Genomic DNA, 23,957 nt, shown 5'->3' with positions numbered 1-23,957 from the left:
CTAAGACATCAGATGTAGAAACATTTAATTTCTATGTAATTCCCAATTTGACCCTAAAGTTTCATTAAATTGTATTTCGAATTACATCCACGCCCTCCGGGACCCAACGTTCTTACTAGCACACCGCCTCGTGTCAGGCTCCTAACCAACGTGGGACATCACAATCCACCCCCCTTTGGGGCCCAGCGTCCTCGCTGGAACTCTTTCCTTCCGCCCATCGATGTGGGACCGGCCTCAAATTCACCTCCTTTGGGGCCCAGTGTCCTTACTGACACACTGTCTCGTGTCTGGCTCTAATAACATTTATAACGACCCAGATCCACCGCTAGCAAATATTGGCCTCTTTGGGCTTTCCCTTTCGGGCTCGCTCTCAAGGCTTTAAAACTCGTTTGCTAGGGAAAGATTTCCACACTCTTATGAATGGTGGTTTATTCTCCTCCCAACGTGAGACATCACGAAATTGATATAATCTAAAAAAATAAATTGTTGTCCAACCTAAATTACAATGATTAATCAATTTAACCATAATTTAGTAGATAAAAATGCTTAATTTCTATTTTAATAGTCGATGATCCTCTTTGTAATTATTAAATTAAAAAAAGAAAATATTTAATAATATAATTTATTATGAATTTCTTGAATTATCAAGCGAACCTATTTATGTTAGTTTTATTTTATGTTTAATAAATTAGTTAATTTTACAAATATGGAATATTCTATTAGAAATAAAAAAGATTAAAAGTTGAGAGGTTTATTAAAAAGAAAATTAAGCATTTAAGAATTATAACTTAATTTTTTTAGTTAAAATAAAATTTTAAAATAGTCTGTTTTTTTTTTTTAAAGTTTTTATAAATATAAAAAAATATTTTTGCTTCCTTGAAAATTATTTATTATTTAATCCATTTCAATAAAACAAATTTAAATTTGGACAATTAAAATGAAACACGATTAAAATAATAATTTTATTTATTTATTTATTATATTTTTCAGAGCCATTATTTTGAGAGTCAGGCACCCCACCGCGGGGCCCAGCAAGCCAGCACACATATCCGACCTGGCATTAAGTTTCTTAGATTTCTTTTCGTCTACAACCAAACCTACAGCATTCAAAATGTAGTCTCCTCCATGGCGTGGATTCCTCAGAAACATTTTATTCGTTGAATCGCAACCGTCCACGTGTTCCCTTATATTGACTTCGGAGGATATTGCTTGCATAGGATGAAGTCCTCGTTGCAGCCCTTCGCACCACGTAAACGTAATTTAATATTTTAATTTAGGAAATTTGATTGGCGTTAAATGATTACGGGAGGAGCCCATCGACTGCTTCAAAGGCTTCATCTTAAACTTCTCCAATTTTGCGCTCATTTTTGGCGATCGAGTCACTGAGATTTTCGGTGTTTGATTTGGAATCGACTACCTTTGAATCGTCGGTTTGGAGAAGAGCCTTTGCTTCGAGATTTGTTCGTCGAGGTAGCTCTTTTCTGTGTTGCTTCAGCTTTAGTTTTTGCTTTATCATTATTGATTGTGCGTCTGTTTTGTGCATTTGGCCCCTTTTTGCGCAAGATTCCTGGTTTTTTTTTGGTTACTTTCGGTTGCAATGTTTGAAAAGCAAGTTTTCGGAAAGTCAATTACTAGTGGGAGGAGGTTGCTTCAGGAAGAGATTGAATTAAGTTTCTATCTGTGTTTGGATTTAAGAGCTCAAATGATTTAGAGGTATTTGTCTGTTTCTTTACATTTTCTGCTTGAATGAATCTGAAACCTAATAAGAGAACGTGATTTGTTTTTTCCTTTTTTTTATCCTCTTTCTTTAAAGTAGGAACAATATTATTTTATAGGTTCTCTGAATCTGGCCGACTTCTTGAGTAGAAGCAATCTTTCAAATGAAAGAGGGGAAAAAGGATTGTTGTTGGCTTTAATCGTGAACTTTGAGGAAGATAAATTTAGTAAAACCGTGTTTCCTTTCTCGGATACGGCTCGATTTTGTCTAGGTAGTGGTTATTGTTTTGATTTATCTATTTCCAATTCTGTGGGAGTTTCTACATAGATGCCACGGGAACTGGATTTAGAAAATTTTATGATTGGCTGTTTATCTTGATTATAACAATCTGGAAAATTGGCCAAATTCCTTGAAGAACCTTGAGATGATTTCCTCATTGTCATGGCTTGAATTAAGGTAAAACCGTGTTATCTCTCTTCTTTTCTTCCTTCCTGAGCTTGCGGAATCCTTTGGATACATTCGAAACTTTGGCCTTAGATGTGATGGAATTTTCTTGTTTGTTTCTTCCTTTTGTTAACATGTACAATCTTGCAGCAATTCTGTTTTTTGTCGTTTCTAAATTTGATCAATTTCTTCCTACTATTTTATGCTTAACAGGGAAAAACTGCTCTATTTCTCGTCTGAGACCTTAGAATCTGCATGTAATTAGCTTACATTTCTTTGGAGGAACTTGGTACTCATTGGTAAAGAAAATTAAACTTCCACATGTCTGTGGCATTTCCCCAACTCTCGTGGTGGTTGCGTAGTGGGAAGCATAAAGAACCTCAAAGCTCTAATGGTGGTTCTGCTTTAAATGCTTCACTAGATACAGCCAACCGGGAAACAGATACTCTAAAATTTTCTTTAGTTAATGGGGCCAACATATCATCCTCGTCTAGAAGGGTGAAACGGAAATGGCATAGTCGGGAAGAGAGGAAAATTGATAGGGAATATGACATTGTTCTTGTTCCATCTGATGGAGGGTGCATGTCAGGGTCTGAGTCTGATGACTCAGATTGGTCAATTGGATGGTCGGAACCCCATGGACCTGGATTCCAGAGCGATGATGACTCGGATAACAGTTTTGCAGTGCTGGTTCCATGTTATGCACGCATTTACAATGATTTTGTGGATGAAACTAAGATCAGTGTCCTAAGTGCTGTTGGGAACATCAGCGACAGCTTTTCTACTGGTAAGAGTTGTTTCTTCTCAAGCTTGCCTTTCGATTCGTGTTGCGTGTTAGTTATTGCTTTTGCTTCCCAAAATAATCTTCTAGTCCTCTTTCGTAAATAGTGAACTCAATAAATTCGTTCATTTCCTATGATAGCTTAATTTCATTGCCCACGATCGAACTTATAATGTAAATAATGTACATCAGGTCCGTATTCCAAACAAGAAAAAACTTTTATGTAATTTAATTGTTATCTCATATTCATAGACCGTTAATTTTTTTAGGATGATTATACTATTTCCTTTTCTGAATCAGTCTCGGGAGTCATTGTGAGACTTCATCTCTAAGAAATATTACTTGACACATTCCCAATAGGATAATTATGCATTAGAAAGATATCGGCAAATCGAAGAACAACCGAAGGATCTATCTTTGTTTCCTAGAAAAGGGTGTCACCAGATCCTTGTTTGAATTTCTTGTAGCAGAGCTAACACAAATTTATGTAGTAAAGTGATGAGTAAAGATCTCTTGAATGATCGCTACGATTTCTGGTGCAAGTAAAGAAACTCCAGACATGGAGGAGCCGTTAGTTAAAAGTGATTTTGATCATTGAAAACCAATCCAGTAGTTAAATCTATTCTCTATCTGTAAAACTGATTAAGCAAATAGGCTTAGAGCTGATATAATGACAAGTTTAGAATGATAGAATCAAACTAAACTTCTTTCAGTGTGGAAACTTTTCGAAACTTTTGTTCTGGTTTGATTTCGTACTGACTTCATATAGTATGATTGTTCTTCTGGCCAATGTGAACAATACTAAAATTAGTAGCAACATGCGTTAATTTCTTTTTGGTTGCTTTATGTTTTGTTGTAAGCTGATTATGTCTGCACTTTTCCATGAAACAGAGAGCAAGAAATACATGGAACAGTGGCTGTCCGCTCTTCAGAACTGCTGATACACAGGATTTATAATGGTTGCACGCGGACGCTAATGCCTTGTTTCCAAGAAGAAAACAATTTGTGATCTTAAGCCATTTAAAAATTAAAAAAAAAATGAAAAAATAAAAAGAAAAAGATGATACAGGACTATCTACTCTGGCTTCGTTTGATTTACTGCTGGGAAGCAAATTGGATGAACAGATTGGATTGGATGCAACCAGTGGGTGAAGGTCTCATCTTTTCAAAAAAAATTTGACCATGTTCTTAAGAAGAGAGAGGCCTAAATTATGACCTCATCTGTGTTGAAGCCTGTCAAAATGGGATGTAAATACTTTAGAGACTCCTATATGAATACGGAAGGGAGACAGGAGGAAGAAGGCTGAGCCAACCAGCTGGGGTTTGATGAAAAAGAATATTAAGGAGGTGCGAGTGCAAATGTCTTGGTATTCTTTTAAGTTCAGTTCAGTTCATGTACAAAGTGGGAAGGTGTTTAGTTCATCTGAAAGTTGCTGTAAAAGTGACTCATTTATGCATGCATCATGTAAATATGATTTGAGTGGGCTTAGTTCATCTAAATATGGCTGTAAATGTTGACCCATTTGTAAAATTTGTTGTACATAATGACACAGTTGTGCTGTCATGTAAATATTTCTCTCCCCATTCAATGTAATATTCTTTAGATATTTACAGCATTGAAGCCTATGAACACTACAAAGTTTCAGTGAATAATTTCATCTGTTGAAATCCTCGATAGGTTTAAAAGGCTATACTAAATTTAATTAGCGGGATAATAACAATGAATATTAGTTCTCATTTCTCAACTCTTAGTCGAGAATATATTTTTTTTCATTTTTGAACAGTTAGTTGAGAATACATGTGAAAAAAGAGCTTCCAAAATTTAATTACTTTCTCGCTCTAGAAATTTTGTACAACACTGAAACTTGAATACAATTTTGAGAACATAACCGAATATACATACAATTATTATAATTGAAAGACAAACAAATACGCTTGAAAAGATGTACTAAACCACTTTTTTTTTTTTTTTGGGCAATGCATTTACAGTAAACAAGAGCGACAAAATAAACATACTGTTAGAGGGCTTGTAGCTAGATTTGAACAGAAGTCAAAGCAACGATACCAAGTTTTCCATGTTAGTATATGAACAGCGAACCCTGAGTTCAGACCTTGACATGGATCAGTCAGTCAGGAGGCAGAAGAATTTTGAAGTCAGAAACGTAAATGAAACAGGAATTTGAAGAACAAATCAAAATAAATACAGGTACAGAAGATGTTTCTGATTATATGTTGCTGTTCTTCCTTTCATTTCAGGTCAAATGGCTGCTGCTTCTCCGTGATTACAGTGGGGGATGCAAGTTAAAGCAAGTAGATGAAAATATCACATGAATAGCAGGCAATTTAAGCAAAGAGGGAGGCGGTCACATTCAAAGCGAAAGTTATTACTCGACTATGCTTGTTAATGAACAGGAAAAGCATCGAGAATACCTGTGCTCGATATCTGAATAAAATCGTTCCCTTCATCTGGAGTAGGATAAATTTAGCTCTTAACCGCTGTGTTTCCTTCCAAAATCTCATTTACATCCTCCTTGTGCTCTGAATTTTCGCTACGTCCATCTGCTTTCGTAATTGGCGTATCCTTTCCATCACTGTCAACGTCCATGTCCTGAGGTTTAGATCTCTCAACCTGCGACTGATTCATGATTTCTTGCTGATCCGAGGAATCGGGAACCGCACTGGTATTACTGTTTTGTCTCTCTTCTACCTGGTTGCAAGTTTCAACTTTAATATAGCCATCAGCTGTTGGCATGTTTTGTGAACTACTGCTACAACTATTAGTCTCAGTTGTCTGTCTTTTCAAAGCTGGTCCTAAGTCTGCTGGCTTTTCATCTATAACTCTCTCAGATAATGATTCTCTTGAAAGACAATGATCATTCTTTTGGAATGTGGTCTGTACACCACCTAAACCACGACCTCTGACGTCTTCCACTGTCTTGATCTCCTTTTCTGACAATGGATCAGCAGCTGCTGTAACAGAGGCTACAGCAATATTCTGGTCTGTTGGCACACTTGATAATGTGGCTGTTTGTAGAGACGTGGTCTTCACAGGGACACCACGAGACAGAGATGGCATGACAGCAGGAGTGTTAGAGAGGGTGGTTGTCTTAATACTAGGATGAGCTTCTAAATGGTTCGATCCCCTGCCAGGAGTGGGTGTTTTGGTTGAAGCAGGGATTTTGGCCGTGATATGGATGACATTCTTCGACTGAGCGGCCTTGAGTAGAGATGCAGCATCTGCTGGTGAAGCTATGCGAGCCCCAGCAGCAACTGCAGCAGCTCTAACAATACAGTCTGAATCAAAAGAAGACTTTGGAATCATCTTCTTGGATGTGGTAACCTGAGCTTTGGCTGTTAGACTTGACGATCCAATGGGAGATGGTTTTGTATGTGTAGGGCTTTGATGTAATTTATCTTGTACTTGTTCCGATGTGGGAACAGCAGCAAGGGAGCTACCATTACCAATCTTATTCGTACTGGCTGCTCATTTGGAAAAAGGAAAAAAAGAACATTGAAATTGTGAAAATGAGAAACATCAGAAACCTATTGTGTTAACAGGAGTATGAAACTTCTCTTCACAAACATTAATCGTTAGACATACACAGACATCAGAGTATAGTAACTGAAGAAAGATCATGTGACCGTCAACATGAACTATTCAAATAAGGCATCTCTTCTCCGACGCTTGCATGCATAAAATACATATACCAATTTAAATCTCCATGAATAAACCCCAGTTGCCTATAATTTTGCCAAAACCACATCTCATAGCTACAGAATAGAGTCAACAGACTAAGATGTCGATGATAAACCCCATTTTTACAGAACATACGCATAATCCACAACATGCTAGATAAAATGAGTGAACATTCAATAAAATCTTCCAGATTAGCTCATTTATCTCAATTCTAAGTGGAGAACTAAGTTTCCCTTTTAAGGAAGAAACCTATAGAAGACAGTATTTACCTGAGCCACTTATTCGAGCTGCTTTCAAGCTACCAACAACATGCCTATCGAGAGCTAAGGACATTGCATGACGCGCCGCCAGCTGCACCTCAGATAGATGTGTACCAGCTGTGTTGGCTCCAACAGTCAAATTTCCATGCTTCTTCTTAATAATTGCCCATCTCTACAGGACCAAAGAGTTGGATTATATTTCAGAGACGAGAAATATTAATTGGAGAGTTGAGCATAGGCTAATGGCTGATACAGGCTACATCAAAGACATTTTATACCAGTCATATAGTAATTTTGAAAGAATTATAAGCATATGCCTCGAAAAAAGATTCTGCTGCTGGGATTTGAACCCTGGACAACTGGATCAAACCCAGATTCTGGCCTAACTAGATGACAATGGACAGTGGATTGTGTTGGTTGCTTCATTTTAATGTCTTGGAAGTCATAGTTAAGCAGCTTTGGCGAGCCTAAACACAATGAGAAATGTGAAATGGAATGATAAGGAAGCGTGTTAAGATTAGAGAGAAATATCACCACAATCAACTTGAATTTTGGGGTTTCAAGAACTTTTATGAACATTTAATTACTAACCAATGCTACAACTTCGAACTGTAACATGAAGACAGCAAAAAGTTTTGAACTGTTTTGTGCAACGAGGGAAGCATTGTTATGAGGAATGTTGTATCCATCCATGATACAACTTGACTAGCATTTTTCTTTTATAAACAAGAAAAGTTTCATTAACCAAGAGAGAAGTACAAAGAATAGCTAGGAGGTCAAATAGGCCAAGCCTACTCAAGCATTGCAAAAACAAATAGAAATAAAAAAATGCTATTGTTTCTTTGAATCCAAAATTTCCAGCTGTTATGGTTGGAAACTTTGAAGAATAATCTTAGTGAGTATTCTTCAGTTCTCTTTCGTGTATGCCGAGTGCTTGGGAACCTTGGGAGTGAGTGGTGGAAATTCAAAGAAAGTACTGTCTCCTCTCTGAAAAATGTATAGGATGTGAAACGAGTCGTGGTGTTAACCATAGATAATAAGATCTCATAATAGCAGTGTGTACTGCTGGATCTAACAAGAGGTTTCATTTTCACTTTCCACTCATTTCCCATTTGTTGATAGAAACTGATGGTTACAAAGCTAAGATGAATGGAAGGTTCTGGAGAATGGTCTCTGTAAGTTGCTCCTAAAGTCAACATAATACCAATAGTAGGAGTTAAGCCACCCCACAGCCCAGCCTCACCACTGCAGATGCTTCTGACTGCTACTCCCCGCCACCTTCAGTTGCTGCTCCACATCGTATCTGTCCACCATAGGCCCGCCTATACTCTTTCCCATTTTTATTCTCTAATCCTACCCAACCCTTTGTCCTGCCTATCTTCTCTTGCCACAGATTCATTTGCTGCTCCCTGCTGTCTTCCACCGTTTCCCATTGGATTCAACCTCCACTCTTTATCGTTTCCGTCGGACTCACATTGGCCCATACTCTCTCCAGCTACTCTTTTTTCCACGATGATAGGAGTTGTTATATCTGTAAACTTTACTTTTGTATCTAGTATGAAAATGACATGGGTTTGGTTGAAGATATGAAGAACAAATTGAGGATTCCCCTCTCATTCTCTCATCTTTCCAAATCATGTTGAGGAAGGAAAAATATTACAGTTGAAGCTAGTCAAATATAAACAAGCCCTCAGAAGTTATGCGGAAGCGGTACCAAGGACGAGATCCTATGCTTCTTTATTTTGGGTATGGGGAAAAAATAGTGGAAATGAACTTCAATTCTATCTTGGTGGTTCCTTCCCACTTATCGGAGCTAGTCAAATATAAATACCTCCTCAGAAGTTATGCAATTGCGGGTACCAAGGAAGAGTTCAAATGCTTCTCATTTTGGGTAAGGAAAAAAAATAGTGGAAAAGAACTTCAATTCTATCTTGGTGGTTTCTAGATAGCTAGCCGACAACTCTTGGAAGAACATTCATTTTACTTTTGAGGTTTTTCAATCCAAGATTTCTATTAATCCCTTCATGGCAGGCACATAAAGTGTTTTTGAAATTGAATGCTGATTTTTCTAAGTTGGAGTTTGATGGAAAGTGGAGGCAAATTGAAAATTTTCACTTGACAATTGAGAAAATTTCCCAAGAAAAACATTATCATCCAAAGCTTATTGAGGGATATGGTGACTCGATTTTTTGAGAATTTACCTTTGCCTTATTGGAAACATTCTTGTTCTCGGACTCTTAATCTTCTGATTTGTGGTTTCATTCCAGCTGAGATTGAGATAACATATTGAAAGTTCGAAAAATTATCTCACTACGGGAATATACATCTTTTAGATCCTCCATGCACCAATCATGGAGATTTTCCAATTCATAATTCTACAAATTTAGTGAAACTAAAGAGAATAAATTAAGTTATGATGGATGAAGGCTTTACTTTGCCATCTCAGGAATCTTCTGCAACAAAAAATGTTGATTTGAATTCTATTCCATAGCATGATTTGTTGCAGAAGTCAGATCCCTCTTTCTTCAAGATAACCTTCAGGCTACGTAACATGCTTCATAAAAAGCTCGATTTCCTCAACTGTCTATTTATGTTTTCAACATTTCAATTGATGCCTTGAAAATGAAAATTAGACATATTGAAGCCTACCCTCTCCATTAGTCGGCTTTGGGATACTTGAAATTTCATAGATTGAATCAGACATTTTGGAAGAAGCTCGAGTTTGGCTCCTCACCAAAGTTGTAACAACCTCCTTCACAACCTACCAACTATTACACTAATTCAGTGATCACTCCTGCAGGATCAAATGTTAGTTTAACCAAAGGTATCATTAGCTCTCCCACTACTAAGGATCATATCTCCTTCATGATATTGAATCGAATGAAGCATTTAATATTAGTACGAGTAGTGAGGAATCTAAAACACATTTAGTTGATATAATAATCGATGAATTTTCCATCGAAGACTCTTTTGCAAAAGCATTTGAAAGTCTCTTTTTGGTTGATGACGGAAGGAATTCAATCGAAGTTTTTCAATCAGTAACATAGTATCATTCAATTCCTTCCAATTTCATTCCTTAATTGAGACTTGTGAGCTACAAACGAAAGAAACCACGTCTTAATCACTATAAATTAAGATCTGATTGTGTTTCTCTCATCTGTTATGATTACTCAACTGAGGAGTACTTCTTGGTATTCCACGAGCTTTGGAGGTTGTTCTTTTTGTACTGCCTTGCCGTTCTTTTCAATTTCAATCTTTGTTTTCTTTTTATGCATTTTGAACTTCAAAGGTTTTCGGTTGATTTTAAGAAGCCTTTTTTGGAAGATTTTGAGGGCTTTTATTATGGTGGCATGAAGCTTTGTGTGGTTGGACATTTTTGAGTTGGTTCTCCTCTTTCGAATTTGCTTATATACTTTTATGGGTTCTGTTTTTTGTCAGTATATTCTGCTTGTTTTGGGCTTTCTTTTCACCTTCCAAGCTCAAAGTTATTTAGTTTCCCTTGGCTCCTACCTCCTTTGGTCTCTTTTGTTCACCTCGGCATTTTTGGTCTTTATTTCAGTGTTTTGGTTGGATTATTATTTTTGGTTCTTTGATAAAGAGGACTTAGTTTTATTTGGATCGTTACATATATCCTTTGTAATCCTTCTGAGTGTTTCTTTACATTCCTTTGTGGAGCTTTGTATCTTTTGAGCATTAGTCTCTTTTCGGGAAAATTCGTATCTTTCGAAAATCTGTTTGAGACCCAAGGAAAGATATCATTTATGACTAACAGTAAACACCAAACATAGGAATGAGGGAGAATAATCCATTCCTTCATTCCCGTTCCTAATAAGTTAACGCGGTCATCATGTGCAAATATGCATCAAATTAGGTTATTTCTTATTTTTTGAGATGTTTAAGTACTTTTGTTTCTTTTAGTACAGTGCATTGATTGCAAATCTCACAATTCACTGATTGGATAAATATAAAAGAACCTATAGGCACATTGAGTACATGACGTAGAACCAACCAAAACCAGCATGATTCACTCAGCTTCCATCAATTTGGGACCTGAACAATTTCCTAAACTGCTATACAGTTTGCTAAAATGCTATAAACTGAAAGGTAGTGCAAGAAACTAATAAACTAAGAATTTATCAGAAAAAAAAGAGATAATAATAGCTTTTTCAGTAATACGAAAGAGAGATAAATAACTAAACGCTATATAAAGCATGCTTTGCCAACCAAACATAAACAAAGGTGAAAAACAAAAGAAAACCTGAGATAGCTGTGAAGCAGTTCTGTCGCTCAAGAAGTCGCCCCGTATGATGTTTGCCCAATTCCCTTCACCACATTTCTTCACTGCAGCCATCAACTCAAGGTCTTCTGCCTCCGACCAAGGTTTTCTTTTCCTTCGAGAAGCATTGTTGCCATATGTTGATCCATTTGCATTCAATCCTTCAACAGATGGTGGTGTAAGGACTGGCTGTCGCTGAACAGAAACAGGAACTGTGATACTTGCGCCTTTTATAGAGCAAGCAGGGTCTACATTTTCAAACTGAACTCCGTCCCGGTAACTTCTAGGTAGGCTAATAGTTAATGGAGCCTCTATTGTGCTACTGCTTGGAACATTCAAGTCACTGGAAGAACCAGAAGAGATAAATACCTGAAAGAAGTAATTTTCCATGCATTAAGTCGATCTCACAGCCTTAAAACTGAAAACCACCATGCCATTACATTAGAAACCAATTATTAAGATGCATAGAACAAAAAATAGATGTTAATCCACACAGGAAGTCTAAATGAATCAAAGGATCAACACGACAATAATCTTAACCAAAAACTATGCCCATAAAATTGATAAATTAGATAATGTTGCCAGCTAAACTTTCCACTTTAATCAAGTCCATTCTGCTCCGGCCGATCAAGTTTTCAACTATTTCAATACATTTTAGATTGTGAATAGCCTCTTCAAGTTCTGATCATAAAAAAAAAAGTAGCAAGGATCTTAAAAGCATTACTTTTCGTTCCTCGAGACAGTTAAATCCTTGCTTGATGATAATTGAAACAGATAATTGATATTCAGAAGCGAATATATAGAACACGTAAGTAAACATCGAAGCAACCAAGTTTAGCGTGATTAAACGGCGATTGAGAATGGAAGACGGATTGTTGATTTGCTTTACTTGCCTTCGCACATGCCGCAGCCTCCGTTAAAGTTTCGCAGCTGACCGATGGAAACGGCTCCAAATCACACTCTAAGTCACTGTCATCTTCCTGCAGACAATTTTCAAATTGCAGGAATCAATAAAAAGAACTGCAGAAATATAGACAAATCAAACGTGAAAACTAGTTAATCAACATCATCCACTGACCAAAGGTGCTTTCTCATCTTCTAAATTATCAAGCAACGCATGACGATAAGCCAAATGCCGCCATAGCATCTGGTACTCCCGAGGATTAGAAATCCCGGTCGAAGTATTTTTAACCAACTCCTTCCATTCAATTTTCGCTTCTGGTACTTGTGCCACTTCTTGTAACAACGCCAGCACCGTTGTGGGAGAGTACCTGTCCAATACGCGAAATCTTAAATAAGCAGTTCACTCTATACACAAAGATTCTCCGCATAGACTCCCATGAACAGGTACATGCGAGAATATTTGGAATAATTATTGATTCCTTTCTCAGTCAGTACGATCCACTACTTCTTTCATCTTGGAACAAACGAAATTAAACCACTTACCTCCGTAAGATAGTGGAAACGTCATTCTCGTTGAGAGATCGTTTCTGAAGCTTCATTTTCTACTTGATGCGATGCACGTACAATGGAGCAACAACAACGAAGGATTACTTCTCGCTATGTCAGACAATCAGGCAAAACCCTAGCAAAGTATTCGGTCGAAGAGGGAAAAATCTCCGACAAGAGAGCAAATATTCACCGTCGAGGAGGAGAATTATGAAGAGATGATGAGAACGAGGTGGGAACAGTGGCGGAGTAGGAGTACGGAGAGAGTAATCGTGGCCAATGTTTGAGGAGCGTGGGTTTCACGCACGAAACATACCGTTGAGCTGTCCGCCGCCGGTCGATGAAACGAATATCGGCTACAGACAGAAATCACGGCAAGGCCATTCCGGAAATTTTAATATTTCAGCTTAGACGCAATTTTGTGGTATTTTGTAATTTTGATTTTAATTTTGAAACTAAATTATTTGGTGCGGTAATTTGGAGTTGGCGTCAAAATTGCCCAAATATAGTCCACGAAAATGAAGGTTGATGAGATTGTCCACGGTGTGAAATGACCATTTTGTCCTTTTTGCAAGAAATTATTGAAATAATCCATTTTTTAAGCTTTTTCTCACTATCATCCTTCGCAACCGCTGATTAAAATTAGAAAATACTGCCCAAAATTTCTCAATGCAACACACACAAACAAACGGTTAGGAAACAACTATTCGAACCTGCCTGCCTGAGTGAACAAGACACTAATTACTACCCTCTCAAAGATCAATAGTTAAATCCCTACGCAAAATTCTTACAACTCGAAAATGGAAAAAGAAAAGCTTCAGAAGAAGGTATGATTTAAATAATACTGGACAGGGTGCTAAGGTATTAACTTGTAAGGATAGATATCATGAAATTACAGCCACGAAAATATCAAAGCACGATTTCTATACTAAAAGCGAATCTCACAACGCTCTGATCACTGCAACTGCTCTCGGATAGTTGGCCCTTAAAATGGCTGGTCTCAGATCTTCAATAAATCTACTCATGAATCTCTCAGTTTTACTACTTATACCAACTGCAAAACCAAGCTAAGCATAACTCAAACCAGGATTTCGTAGTTTTGTTCGGGTCCTGTAAGTCAGAGCCCTCAAGCACAAAGCTGCTCTTAATGACACAGGTACAGAGGAACGGTCGATCAGTGAAGCTCACCTGTCACTCCAGTGGCCACATTCGCCACTTCACCACAAGTAGCTTGAACGTCGGGGAGAGGAAAACTCATAACATCAGAAGTTGAACAGTTTATTTGATTGGAACTGAAAGCATCCAAACGATCATTCCCGAAATTACCATTTGGGAGCTGAGGCGTGTCGCTTTGGATGTTAGAGACCAGCACATCATTGCCACTTGAGCTTAGGTCTGTCGTTTTATACTCGGAATTCAGCACGGTATCTTTGGCTAATTCAACGGATTCCCCTAACCCTGGCACCGGGTCGACCCCATTAGTTTCAAGAGGTTCGAAGGATGATCTATCAAAGTTAAACTCCAAATTGGGCAGTCCATTTCTGTGGCCTTTTTTCTTTGACGCCACCTTCTTGAATCGGCCTTTCTTTATTCGGGGTGCTCCAGCAGTTTTCGGTTTGACTGAGCAATCTGCTGCTTCTTTCCTCTTGCACGGGATCACAGTGAGCTGAACTTGATTAACAGAATTCTCAGGCAGCGACGTCGGGCAAGACTGGATAGCTAACAAAGCAGTTCTTGCAGCTTTAATTTCTGCTTCTTTCTTTGTTTTCGCTGCAGCACCAATGTAGCGGATCCCTCCAATCTCTACTGTACACGAGAAAAGGGGTGTTCTGCCCGAACTATCATCTTTTTTGCATTGATATAGTGGGATTGCAAAGTTCATCTTCTGTGCATATTCCTGAAGCAGATTTTTGCATAGTCCTGTTTCATGCTGGAAAAAGGTAAGGTTGTCAAAGAAAAGATGCGGAAAATACACTGCCACAGAAAGCATAATTTCTTCTTTTTACTTCCACCACCACTAAAAAAAAGCAGAAAGTACAATCTGTTTAGTAAGAGCCCAATAGTTTTAGGCCCATTCTTTATTTAGTGAGAGTTTGAATTTAGATAACATACAGAAATTTGAAGCTTTCTTATTTATTCAAAACAAACTGCTTGGGATAATGTATTATCATTGAAACAAGCGGAAGTACTTCTGCCAAATGAGACTCCAACGAAAAGGATACAACTCTGCTGCTTTATTTACTATGTAACCTGATAATAAGAGGATACAGCAAAAGACCGGCCAAATTCCCACAACAATTTTCAGCGTAGAAGATGACTGTTTGCATAATAGATCTGGTAAGTCCTCTAGTATATGATTCAAAGAATGAACTGTACATAATCGATTTATATTGTCCCAACATCACTTATTTGTCAATGTTAAGCCCCCTGTACTCTATTATTCCATTAGAAGACACACTTCATAGTCGATTTATACCTCTTAAATAACTTTTTTTTTTCTCAATGAAGTTAAGAATAAAACGAACCCTTTTCCTTTCCCTTTTTCTTATTCTTCTTTTTTTTTCTTTTTTTTCTTTTTTTTAAGAACCACATTTCTCATTGATGCATTGAAGAGATAAAAAAAAAACGTATTTATCCTTTCGATCAGTATTTATTTACATTAAAAGGCAATTAGAATTAATTATAAATGAGTTAGATAGAGCACTCTGGGAAGATTCATGAAAATTTTGTTAGGCCTACTTTCTTCCCAACCCAACACTTCTGTCCTAAAAAAACCTTTGGTTTCTTTCTATAAGTTTATGTGTGTGGTATTCTAGGTAAGTGATGGTCGAATCAAAAGCACAAGTTGTGGGTAGTTGGAGCTTCCTCCAATTATGACATTGGTCAAGCCTGTTGGATCTTTCCTACCCCAAAGCAACTGTTAGTGAGAGTTGAGAAGGTCTTTCCTAGCTTATGTTTAAGTTCCTCGGTGGTTGCAGATTGAGAAAATGTGTAATATTAAGCCAAAAGAGGGCTATAAAAAGACTTACCATATAATAGCCAAATCCCACCGCTAGCAGATATTGTCCTCTTTGGATGTTCCCTTTTGGGTTTCCCCTCAATATCTGCTAGCGGTGGGCTTGGGCTGTTACATACCACATAGCACCTAAATAAGAATTTCATAGGAACAAACAATCAGGCATAGTCTAAACGAGAAGGTTGTTATGGATAGTTTAGGTGAGAGGAGTAGAGAAGGGTTGTGCACAGAAGTTCAATCTAGGTCCTCACGACTTGAATCCATGACTTAGAAGAAATCTAATAGGTTGGATACTGAAATGCTTTTAGTAAATGCAAATACCAAACTTTCCCTCAATTTATGTCAGTCTAACTTCGAATAATCATCCAACAAATAATGGACTCTAAGATTTGGTTATTGAGAGGTCCACAAAAAACTAAAAATGGTATATGAAATCTTACCACAGGTAGAGAGACATGTGGATTAAGATCATTAGATTTCGACAGCTCCATCAGAGCTACTTCAGCAGCTGACTGCTCTGCTGCCTTGCGATTAGAGAATCCAGGAAGTGAATCATATCTAACATCTTTAACGATCACCGTAGAATAAAATGTTGGCTCATGGGAAGGCCCTTCTTTGATAGTCTCATATACAGGTGTAGGAAGTCCCACCTTTTGTGCATATTCCTGCAGTCGACTTTTGAAAACATAGCAATTTGAAACACCTGATATGCATCCAAGAATAAGAAAAATAAGCACCAACAACATACTTGTCCAAAGCTAATAGTAACAAAATTAATAACAATAACCCATCATTCACAAATATATATAATATCTAATAAATTGAATGAAAAACATTGGCACCATAACATCAAACACTTCAAACAAAGGAATAAATTAAAATAAATTAGAACACATTCTTTACAGAGAAAAATTGGGAAAGGTGAATTAACAACTTCAATTCTCAACGCGGACAATTTGTTAACTCGGAATACTCTCCTATCCCGCCCAATTCCGGCCAGTAAAATTAGCAAAATTCTCGGAAAATAATGTAAAAAAATTCCAAGTTCCTTGAGAAATCCAACTAAAACAACATCAATACAGCAATCCAGACACCAGAGATAATAATAGAAACGACTCCGAAAGTAGGTGCTCGAAAGTAAAAGGAAAGAAATGGAATACCTTGAAAGCTGTCCTTGGCCGGCATAGCTCCTGAGGAGTAGATAAGAGAGAATCCTCTCTCAGGAGAAGTGAGTATTGGTAAAGGCGAGAGGGAAACAGAGAGGGAAGCAGTGCCGCTGGGCTTAACTACTCAAAGTTCGGAGCCTAGGCGGTGCCCTAGGGCTAAAACCCATATTCCCATTACAAATTTTATTTTTTTTTCCTTTTATTATTTTATTTTTTTTAATTATAACCTTAAAATACTCTTTGGGGAAAATAAATATGACAAAAGGGTAAAGGGAAGAGTTTGGGGACAATTTCGTTAAAGTTTAATTATTCAATTCATCATTGCCTTATAATGGTACTTCCGTAAAACAGAATGAAGGGCATAATGGAGATTTAGAATAAATTAAGGTACATTGCAAAAATCATAATACTTTTAAGGCCATTTATATATTTTTTTTTTTTTCGATTATCACGTCCTACCAATTTTATATGAAATTTCAAATATCTACTTAATTATTATTTAATACAAAAAGAAAAATAAGGGGATTAATCGGTTAGTTGTGCAGGTGAGAATAATATAAGTTGATCTAGAAGAACCTAAGACCTATGCCCCTAGCCAACTACGCCACCACTCCTTTCTCCATCATACATTAAATTAAGCATGATTCTCAATTCTCTTGTTCTAAGGGCAATTTCGTAAATTTATAATAAATAATTATCCAAATAGTTCATTCTAGGTTCTAAACACACAAAAGTAATCATCTTGACTTTAGACAAATAGTACATGTAGGGATCGCTATAACAAGCTAGCATGCAAGCATAATGTACCTTAGGTGGTTAGAATACGTGTGATTAGGACCTGGAATAAACTATTGGATAATTACGAAACGTATATTATAAAATTATAAAATTACCCTTATAACAAGAGAATTGAGAAGCATACCTAATTTAACGTATTCTGATTAATAAAGGGAGCAGTGGCGCAATTGAACTAGAGCGTATGTCACTTATCTTTTAGAGCTATCCATTAGTTATGCTCATCCAAACTCAATCTAAATAGCCCCTAATCATGATTTAATTAGTAATAAACGTTTAAACAAAAGACTAATTCATAGAGGGAGCATAATTTTGAAAGCAAATCCAAAAACTAATGAACCTCCAAGATTGATTAGTGCATAAAGATGCCACTTGGCAATCCAAGTCATCAGTTAAACAGTCTAACCAGGTGAGCGAAAGATGCCACTTGGCAATCCACGTCATCAGTTAAACAGTCTAACCACGTGAGCTCTGAGGAGGAAAGAAAAAACAAAGCTCCATACAGTTTCCTGTTTGACGCATCGGAAACAACTGTTTCATGAATAAGTTGAACCGTATGAACAGCATCTGAAAGTGACATTCCAAAAGCCCAAAACCAAGTACAGCATGATCAAATCAGCCAGCCAGCAGTCACAAAAAGGCCTACATACTTCGCTTGTTTGTTTCACACTAGCGCAAGATATGGTATGTTCAAATCTATAAGAGACAGCCTACATTACCTACAGCTTTTAACGCCATATCCAATTGCAGTATTCATGCTTAGAAGTAGGTTTCTGGTTACAGAAGATCTCATCCATGAAGGTGTGGCTTAGCTGACCCGCCAAGCTCGGTGGGTCGTCGATCAAGGCATCGACAAAAGCACTAACAACTCTTCTGTCTTTCACTGATGCTTTCAAGCTGAACCAAGTCAGGAACTTCACTCGAAAGTCCTCGTCGATGTGCGCTTCGTGCTCTAGCCACTTCACCATTCTAACAGAATAATCATAGTCGGACTCTTCAGCTCTCCTTTTGCAATTCGAACCGAGAAGGGTGCGTGTCTCGCTTATTTTACAAGGGGTGGAAGGACAAACTGATATTGGTTTCATTGAAGTGATTGAGTTCTTTGGAGAGGGATTTTTGTATAGCCCTTCAAATTTGCTCTTGTAGAGTCCTCCATCCAATGGATGAAGATTTGTCGGGTTGTTTTTCGAATCCGCCCGAGAATGAAGTAGTTCAGAGTTCTTAATTTCTCCATTTCTATGCTTCCCCAAAGCTGGACATGGTGCTGATAATTTGGGGGTGACCCATTTGGCTTCCCAAACACCAAACACTTGTGTGCTACTAAATAAAGAAACCTTGCAGTAGTACTCAGTTGAAGGAAGAAGATCATTGAACTTGAACTTTTTTTCTGGCTTCAATGCAATGAAAGATGGCTGGTCGGGATAATCCTCGGCGTTTGCTTTACGATGCCAAAGTCTGCAGCCTAAGAAGTCTTTTAACAGATGATCATCATATTGGAGCACAACCACCACAGAGGTAGGGGAAGAATCTTCAAATCGAATCTCACAGTCTGCCAAGGAAAATTGCAATGAACAGTGAAAATGAATTTCAAGGCAGAATCACACAGATAATAAGCATCACATCTAATTCCGACTTCGAATCGAATTTAAAAGAGGAAGAACATATCAATTCATGAAATCAATTCTTTCTGGGAAAGAAGAGATGACACTTACTCAATGCTTCTCTCTTTTGCATACAATCTCTGTAAGGGCCGCAACACATAGAATCAAAGGCCTCCACAGCAGAAGCACATAGTTTCTGGACCTCCGCACCACAGGACAGCCGATTGACAATACCCCTTGCCATCCTTAAGCAAACCTCATGAAGGGGCCCCACTTCATTTGTCAGCATGGTCACGGCCAATTCTACTGTTTTGTGCAATTCTTTGTGTAGATTTGTCCCTACAAGAATCTTGTGACACAAGGATAGTCTAAGACATAGTACATCCACTCTTCTGGCCTCCTTGGCATTTAGCAGTTGTCTTCTCCAACTTCTGTAAATCAGCAACTTTCTAATCAGTTGATAAACTAACCCAAATATAGATATAATTAGGCTTACAAAGTGGCTAGTGAATCTAGTTTGTATATTGCCTGCATGTTGAAAATTTATAGGACATTATTCGGTTGTCTTATACGTCACGTTCGGAGGATGTATCCAAGTCGAACAATAATTCAGCTAGGAATTCTAACTTAGGAGTAAAAGAAAGCGAACTATAACTTACCCCATCAATCCATTGATCTTTCCACACGAGACGCAGTAAAAACTTCCATCTAGCTTTTCACAGAGACTATTCTTCACAATTCCAGACCTTTCATGCTTCAGGGCACACTCCAAATGACATGACATTCCACAAGAATCGTTCTCATTAGAAGGGTCAGAGCCACAGGTCAGCCAAAGACTTGGATCCTTGTTATCATCGTAACAATGACAGATGCAACATGAACATCTCTTACAAAAAGCAAAAACTGGATTTAGAGATGCTTTACAAGCCACATTCTGACAAAATTTGACTTCAGAAAATTCCTCATCAGTCTCCAAGGAAGTGCTGTTATTCGAATCCGAAAGCACAACCGATGATTGGTCCGTGTTTCGGGGCCTCTTATGGCCAGTTTGGGTTTTGTCTAGTAAAGAAACATCGGATTTCTGAGAGTACAACTTCAAAAGGTGCTCTATCATTTGAGATTTGGAATATCCTGTGTACTTCCTTTCTTTCCCCATTTCAGCACAGATGATCTCAAGTAGCTCCCTACGAGTAAAAGACCTAAGAATTTCAGTGGCGGCTTTGGACTTTAGAACAATCTCATGGATTATCTCCTTCTTCTTTTCCATACTCATCTTGCTGCTGCATTTTCCATAACCTGAAACACAAGCATGTCTCATGCGTTCACTGAATCCAGACATTCGACCAAACACGCAGCAGAATCACAAGTGAATAACAAAATCAGACAAACAAAAATCAAATTACATCCACCAAAATAGATCGTGCAATGCAATGGCCTGATAAAGATGATCCAAAAGGAGAAACCACACATCAAAAACAATGTCGATAAACAGCTACATTAAACATGAAGATACTGTTCGGAAAAAGGGGAGAAAATTTAAAAAGGAAAAAAAAGAAGAACCAAAAGCAAAGTGACAGAGAAAGAAAAAGCCAAAACAAAATAAATACTAAAGCCAGACGCCATGAATGACATTGTCCAAGAAGTTGCAAAGACATTGATATCAACATAGCGCTTAAATGCAAACACGAACAGAACATCGATCAACATCCTTGTGAAGAACAAACAACAACAAAAATCAAAACCGTAAACTGAAGACTCACCGGCGAACGCTGGATCTAAGCCGGAAAATCTCTCCTCTGGTTCGCTCATTGTACGCAATGATAATACGAAGAAGAACACACAAAAATCAGAAAAAAAAAAAAGAAAGGACGAAAATTAGCGTCTAGCTTGAACTGTAAAGTGGCTCTTCAATGGCCAAAAACAATGAATAAATATAAGATAAAGTTCGTCAAGCACAGTGAACGGAGACGGAGAATTTCAGAGAGAGAGAGAGAGAGAGAGAGTGTGTGTGTGTGAAAAAGAAAAAGGAGAGAGAATCGGAGTGGAAAATAATAAATAAATAAATAAAAATTATGGGCTAATAACAAATATGAATTACCATTAATATACAAATGCGAGAGTTGGTATGGAACTGTGAAGAAATGGCCAGAACTGAGAATTTTAAATTTTATTAATTTAATTATTATTTATGGCGCGTGACAAAACACGCGCCGCGTAGTACGATTTGACGTGATCGAGGATTTCGGCTTCGGTTTCTTTTTTTATTTATTTATTTAAATAATAACTTTTTCTTTTTATTCTGTTTCCGGTGATCACCGCTCGGAAAGTTTTAAGGGAGACGAAACCTTTTTCTCCAGGGAGGGAATGCTACGGTGCGGCACTTCACATGGTTAGTTCGGTGTTGGTCGTTGAATCACGGCCGTGCATTTAAGATCGGATTGTGGAGATGCGTGCTCGGGGAGTGGGACCCACTTGTAGGTAGGCTGTAGGTATCATCTACGATCCCAACTTTCCATGCAAATATTAGGGTTGATATATGGACATTTAGGTCGCTTCCTAGGTGGATGCAGTTACCCAACGGCCATTCAATTGCTCCTATATCACCTTCTATTATTATTATTATTATAATTAATATATGCTATTTTTTTAACTTATTGGCATAGCTTTTTCAAAAAGATAATAATAATTTTACATATACAAAATTGTATTTTAATTATTTCATTCTTAAACATTACTCGTGAAATATTGTTGGATTTATCCGAATGTTTTATATTTTTTTACGTAATTTATATTAAAAAAGGAAAATTATCCTTTAATATTTTTGTAAATAATTCTCTTAAAAAAGGTACGAAAATGGAAAAAAAAATGTGTAGAATAATACGATTCTCCACAATGATATGATATTGTTTACTTTGAGTAAGTTCTCATCGTTTTGCTTCGAGCTTACTCAAAAATTCTCGTAACAATGGAAACAGTATTAATTGATTATAAACGCATGATCATTTCCTAAATTAGTAGATGTTGGACTTTCATCCAATAATTTATATAATTCAAAATTTTTTCGACTGTGAAACATATTTTAAAATATAAATAGTTAAAAGTTAAGTTATAATTTGTGTTTCTACGTGTATATTATGAGATTTAAAGGTTGGAAACAAGATGTAGAATTTGATAGTTAATAAAAAATTTGTCGCGTAGATTTATTAGTTGATATGCTAACGTTGATTAATAGGTCATATGTTCGAATTTTAATTTTATATATCGTGGAACTAAAGAGAAAATTATTCATTTTAAAATTTTTGAAATAAAGACAAATATAAAAAAATAATAATAATTCATAAGCGTAACTTATTTATTTATTTATTCCTTACGTCGTCGTTTTGGGTTAAATGTGAAAAGAATAGATATGTATAATGACAATCATTGACTAAAATTGGGCAAAAGCTAAAGCATATACAGTTGAGCGCGGCAAAGAGAAATGTCAAACGCACTAAAGTTAAAAACTCATAATTAAATGGGACAAAAATAATAACAATAATAAAATATAATGGGGGAAAAATGGAATTTCAGCCCCCCAATAACACGTGATTGGGCAGGCTTCCACATATATACTATTGAGATTTATAATAATTAAAAATTATATTTTTAACACAAAATTTAACTCAATTTTGAGAAAATGAATACCTCCTCATTATGATTAAATTAGGCTAATTTTACTTTATAATTGGATGAAACTATTAAATTTAAGGTATTAAATGGGTAAGGACCCCGTCAAACTTCGAGAGTACAAGTCAATCTCTTTCCTGTGTTCTATTGTTTAGATTGAAACAGTTTATGATGATACTGAGCCAACGAGATGCAATGCTCTCGTATGATGGTTGTTCAGTAGACTCCCTTGTTATTTTTCATACAAGGTAAATTTTTAACACGTTAGTGTTTGACGACAAAATAGTTATTTAAAGGATTTTTCTATGATGTTCCACATTGGTTGGGGAGGAGAACAAATCACCTTTATAAGGGTATAGAAACCTTCCCGTAGCAAACGTGTTTTAAAGCTTTGAGGGGAAGCCCGAAAGGGAAAGCCCAAATAGGATAATATATGCTAGCAGTGGAACTGGGTCGTTACATTCTCCTTATCAAACGACAATGTAACTTTGTAGACAACGAGATAGCTTGAAGATCACCCACCATGTGTGTCTTTGCCTTTCGCACGATGCACGTAATTAACAGGACAAAAAAAAAAAAAACAAAAAAACATAGAAGATATTCTAAAAAATATTAATATTTATATATAATGTGTATAAAAGTTAACAAATTATAAAATAATTGTATTTTATAAAATATAAAATGTTGGCTTGAAAATCCACTCTATATACATTATTATCTTTTTTTTTTACCTTTACAAAATTATGTTATATATAGATTTATATAAATATTGTGAATGTTAATTTGTCAATTAGACAAAACCATAATAATTTATTATATTTTTTCACACGTAAATTTTCATAATAAACATTTAATTTTATGCTTAATTTAGTTACTCAATTTAATGGAAATTATCTATTAAATCTAAAAATGTTGAATTTTGTGACTAAAATATTCCTTTTTAAGAAACACATAAATGGAAAAGACCATTAAATTTTATTAAAAAACACAAAATTAATGATTATTCTAAAAATATATATTTAGAATTTTTTCTATTAAAATAATAAATGGAAATTGAAATGATTTTTATGGGTAAAAATTAAAAATATA

General features: G+C 36.6%; 4 protein-coding genes across 8 annotated transcripts; 1 reads left to right on the top strand and 3 right to left on the bottom strand.

Moving 5' to 3' along the window:
• The first annotated feature begins 1,275 nt into the window (after positions 1 to 1,275).
• Positions 1,276 to 4,550, top strand: LOC111462457. 4 transcript variants are annotated; one of them, XM_023106031.1, is made up of 4 exons: positions 1,288 to 1,470; positions 1,564 to 1,713; positions 2,375 to 2,948; positions 3,831 to 4,550. In XM_023106031.1, the coding sequence occupies exons 3-4, from the start codon at positions 2,483 to 2,485 to the stop codon at positions 3,881 to 3,883; spliced, it is 519 nt and encodes a 172-aa protein (XP_022961799.1). In that variant the 5' UTR covers positions 1,288 to 1,470; positions 1,564 to 1,713; positions 2,375 to 2,482; the 3' UTR covers positions 3,884 to 4,550. The 4 variants fall into 4 exon arrangements, with proteins under 4 accessions (XP_022961798.1, XP_022961803.1, XP_022961799.1 ...); XM_023106030.1 differs by lacking the exon at positions 1,564 to 1,713 and having other exon boundaries at positions 1,276 to 1,470; XM_023106035.1 differs by lacking the exon at positions 1,564 to 1,713 and having other exon boundaries at positions 1,277 to 1,470; positions 3,834 to 4,550.
• Positions 4,551 to 4,899: 349 nt separating this feature from the next.
• LOC111462453 lies at positions 4,900 to 13,039 on the bottom strand. 2 transcript variants are annotated; one of them, XM_023106025.1, is made up of 6 exons: positions 12,622 to 13,039; positions 12,254 to 12,446; positions 12,069 to 12,155; positions 11,158 to 11,544; positions 6,909 to 7,071; positions 4,900 to 6,422 (listed from the first exon to the last, which is right to left on the bottom strand). In XM_023106025.1, exons 1-6 carry the CDS (start codon positions 12,675 to 12,677, stop codon positions 5,425 to 5,427), a joined length of 1,884 nt encoding a protein of 627 aa, XP_022961793.1. In that variant the 5' UTR covers positions 12,678 to 13,039; the 3' UTR covers positions 4,900 to 5,424. The 2 variants fall into 2 exon arrangements, with proteins under 2 accessions (XP_022961793.1, XP_022961794.1); XM_023106026.1 differs by lacking the exons at positions 12,254 to 12,446; positions 12,622 to 13,039 and having other exon boundaries at positions 11,158 to 11,593; positions 12,069 to 12,134.
• A 386-nt stretch (positions 13,040 to 13,425) lies between these two features.
• On the bottom strand, positions 13,426 to 16,974 carry LOC111462846 (double-stranded RNA-binding protein 1-like). Its single transcript, XM_023106617.1, has 3 exons — positions 16,801 to 16,974; positions 16,081 to 16,343; positions 13,426 to 14,554 (listed from the first exon to the last, which is right to left on the bottom strand). The coding sequence occupies exons 1-3, from the start codon at positions 16,823 to 16,825 to the stop codon at positions 13,799 to 13,801; spliced, it is 1,044 nt and encodes a 347-aa protein (XP_022962385.1). The 5' UTR covers positions 16,826 to 16,974; the 3' UTR covers positions 13,426 to 13,798.
• Positions 16,975 to 18,158: 1,184 nt separating this feature from the next.
• Positions 18,159 to 21,262, bottom strand: LOC111462412 (VIN3-like protein 2). The gene is made up of 4 exons (XM_023105960.1): positions 20,963 to 21,262; positions 19,862 to 20,498; positions 19,314 to 19,633; positions 18,159 to 19,150 (listed from the first exon to the last, which is right to left on the bottom strand). Exons 1-4 carry the CDS (start codon positions 21,009 to 21,011, stop codon positions 18,330 to 18,332), a joined length of 1,827 nt encoding a protein of 608 aa, XP_022961728.1. The 5' UTR covers positions 21,012 to 21,262; the 3' UTR covers positions 18,159 to 18,329.
• Between the last annotated feature and the right edge of the window lie 2,695 nt (positions 21,263 to 23,957).

Source organism: Cucurbita moschata, unplaced genomic scaffold (genome assembly GCF_002738365.1).
Source record: "Cucurbita moschata cultivar Rifu unplaced genomic scaffold, Cmos_1.0 Cmo_Scf00027, whole genome shotgun sequence".
NCBI classification, from domain to species: domain Eukaryota; kingdom Viridiplantae; phylum Streptophyta; class Magnoliopsida; order Cucurbitales; family Cucurbitaceae; genus Cucurbita; species Cucurbita moschata.
Note: the sequence above shows the minus strand (reverse complement) of the source record. Positions and strands in the feature narration are given on the sequence as shown.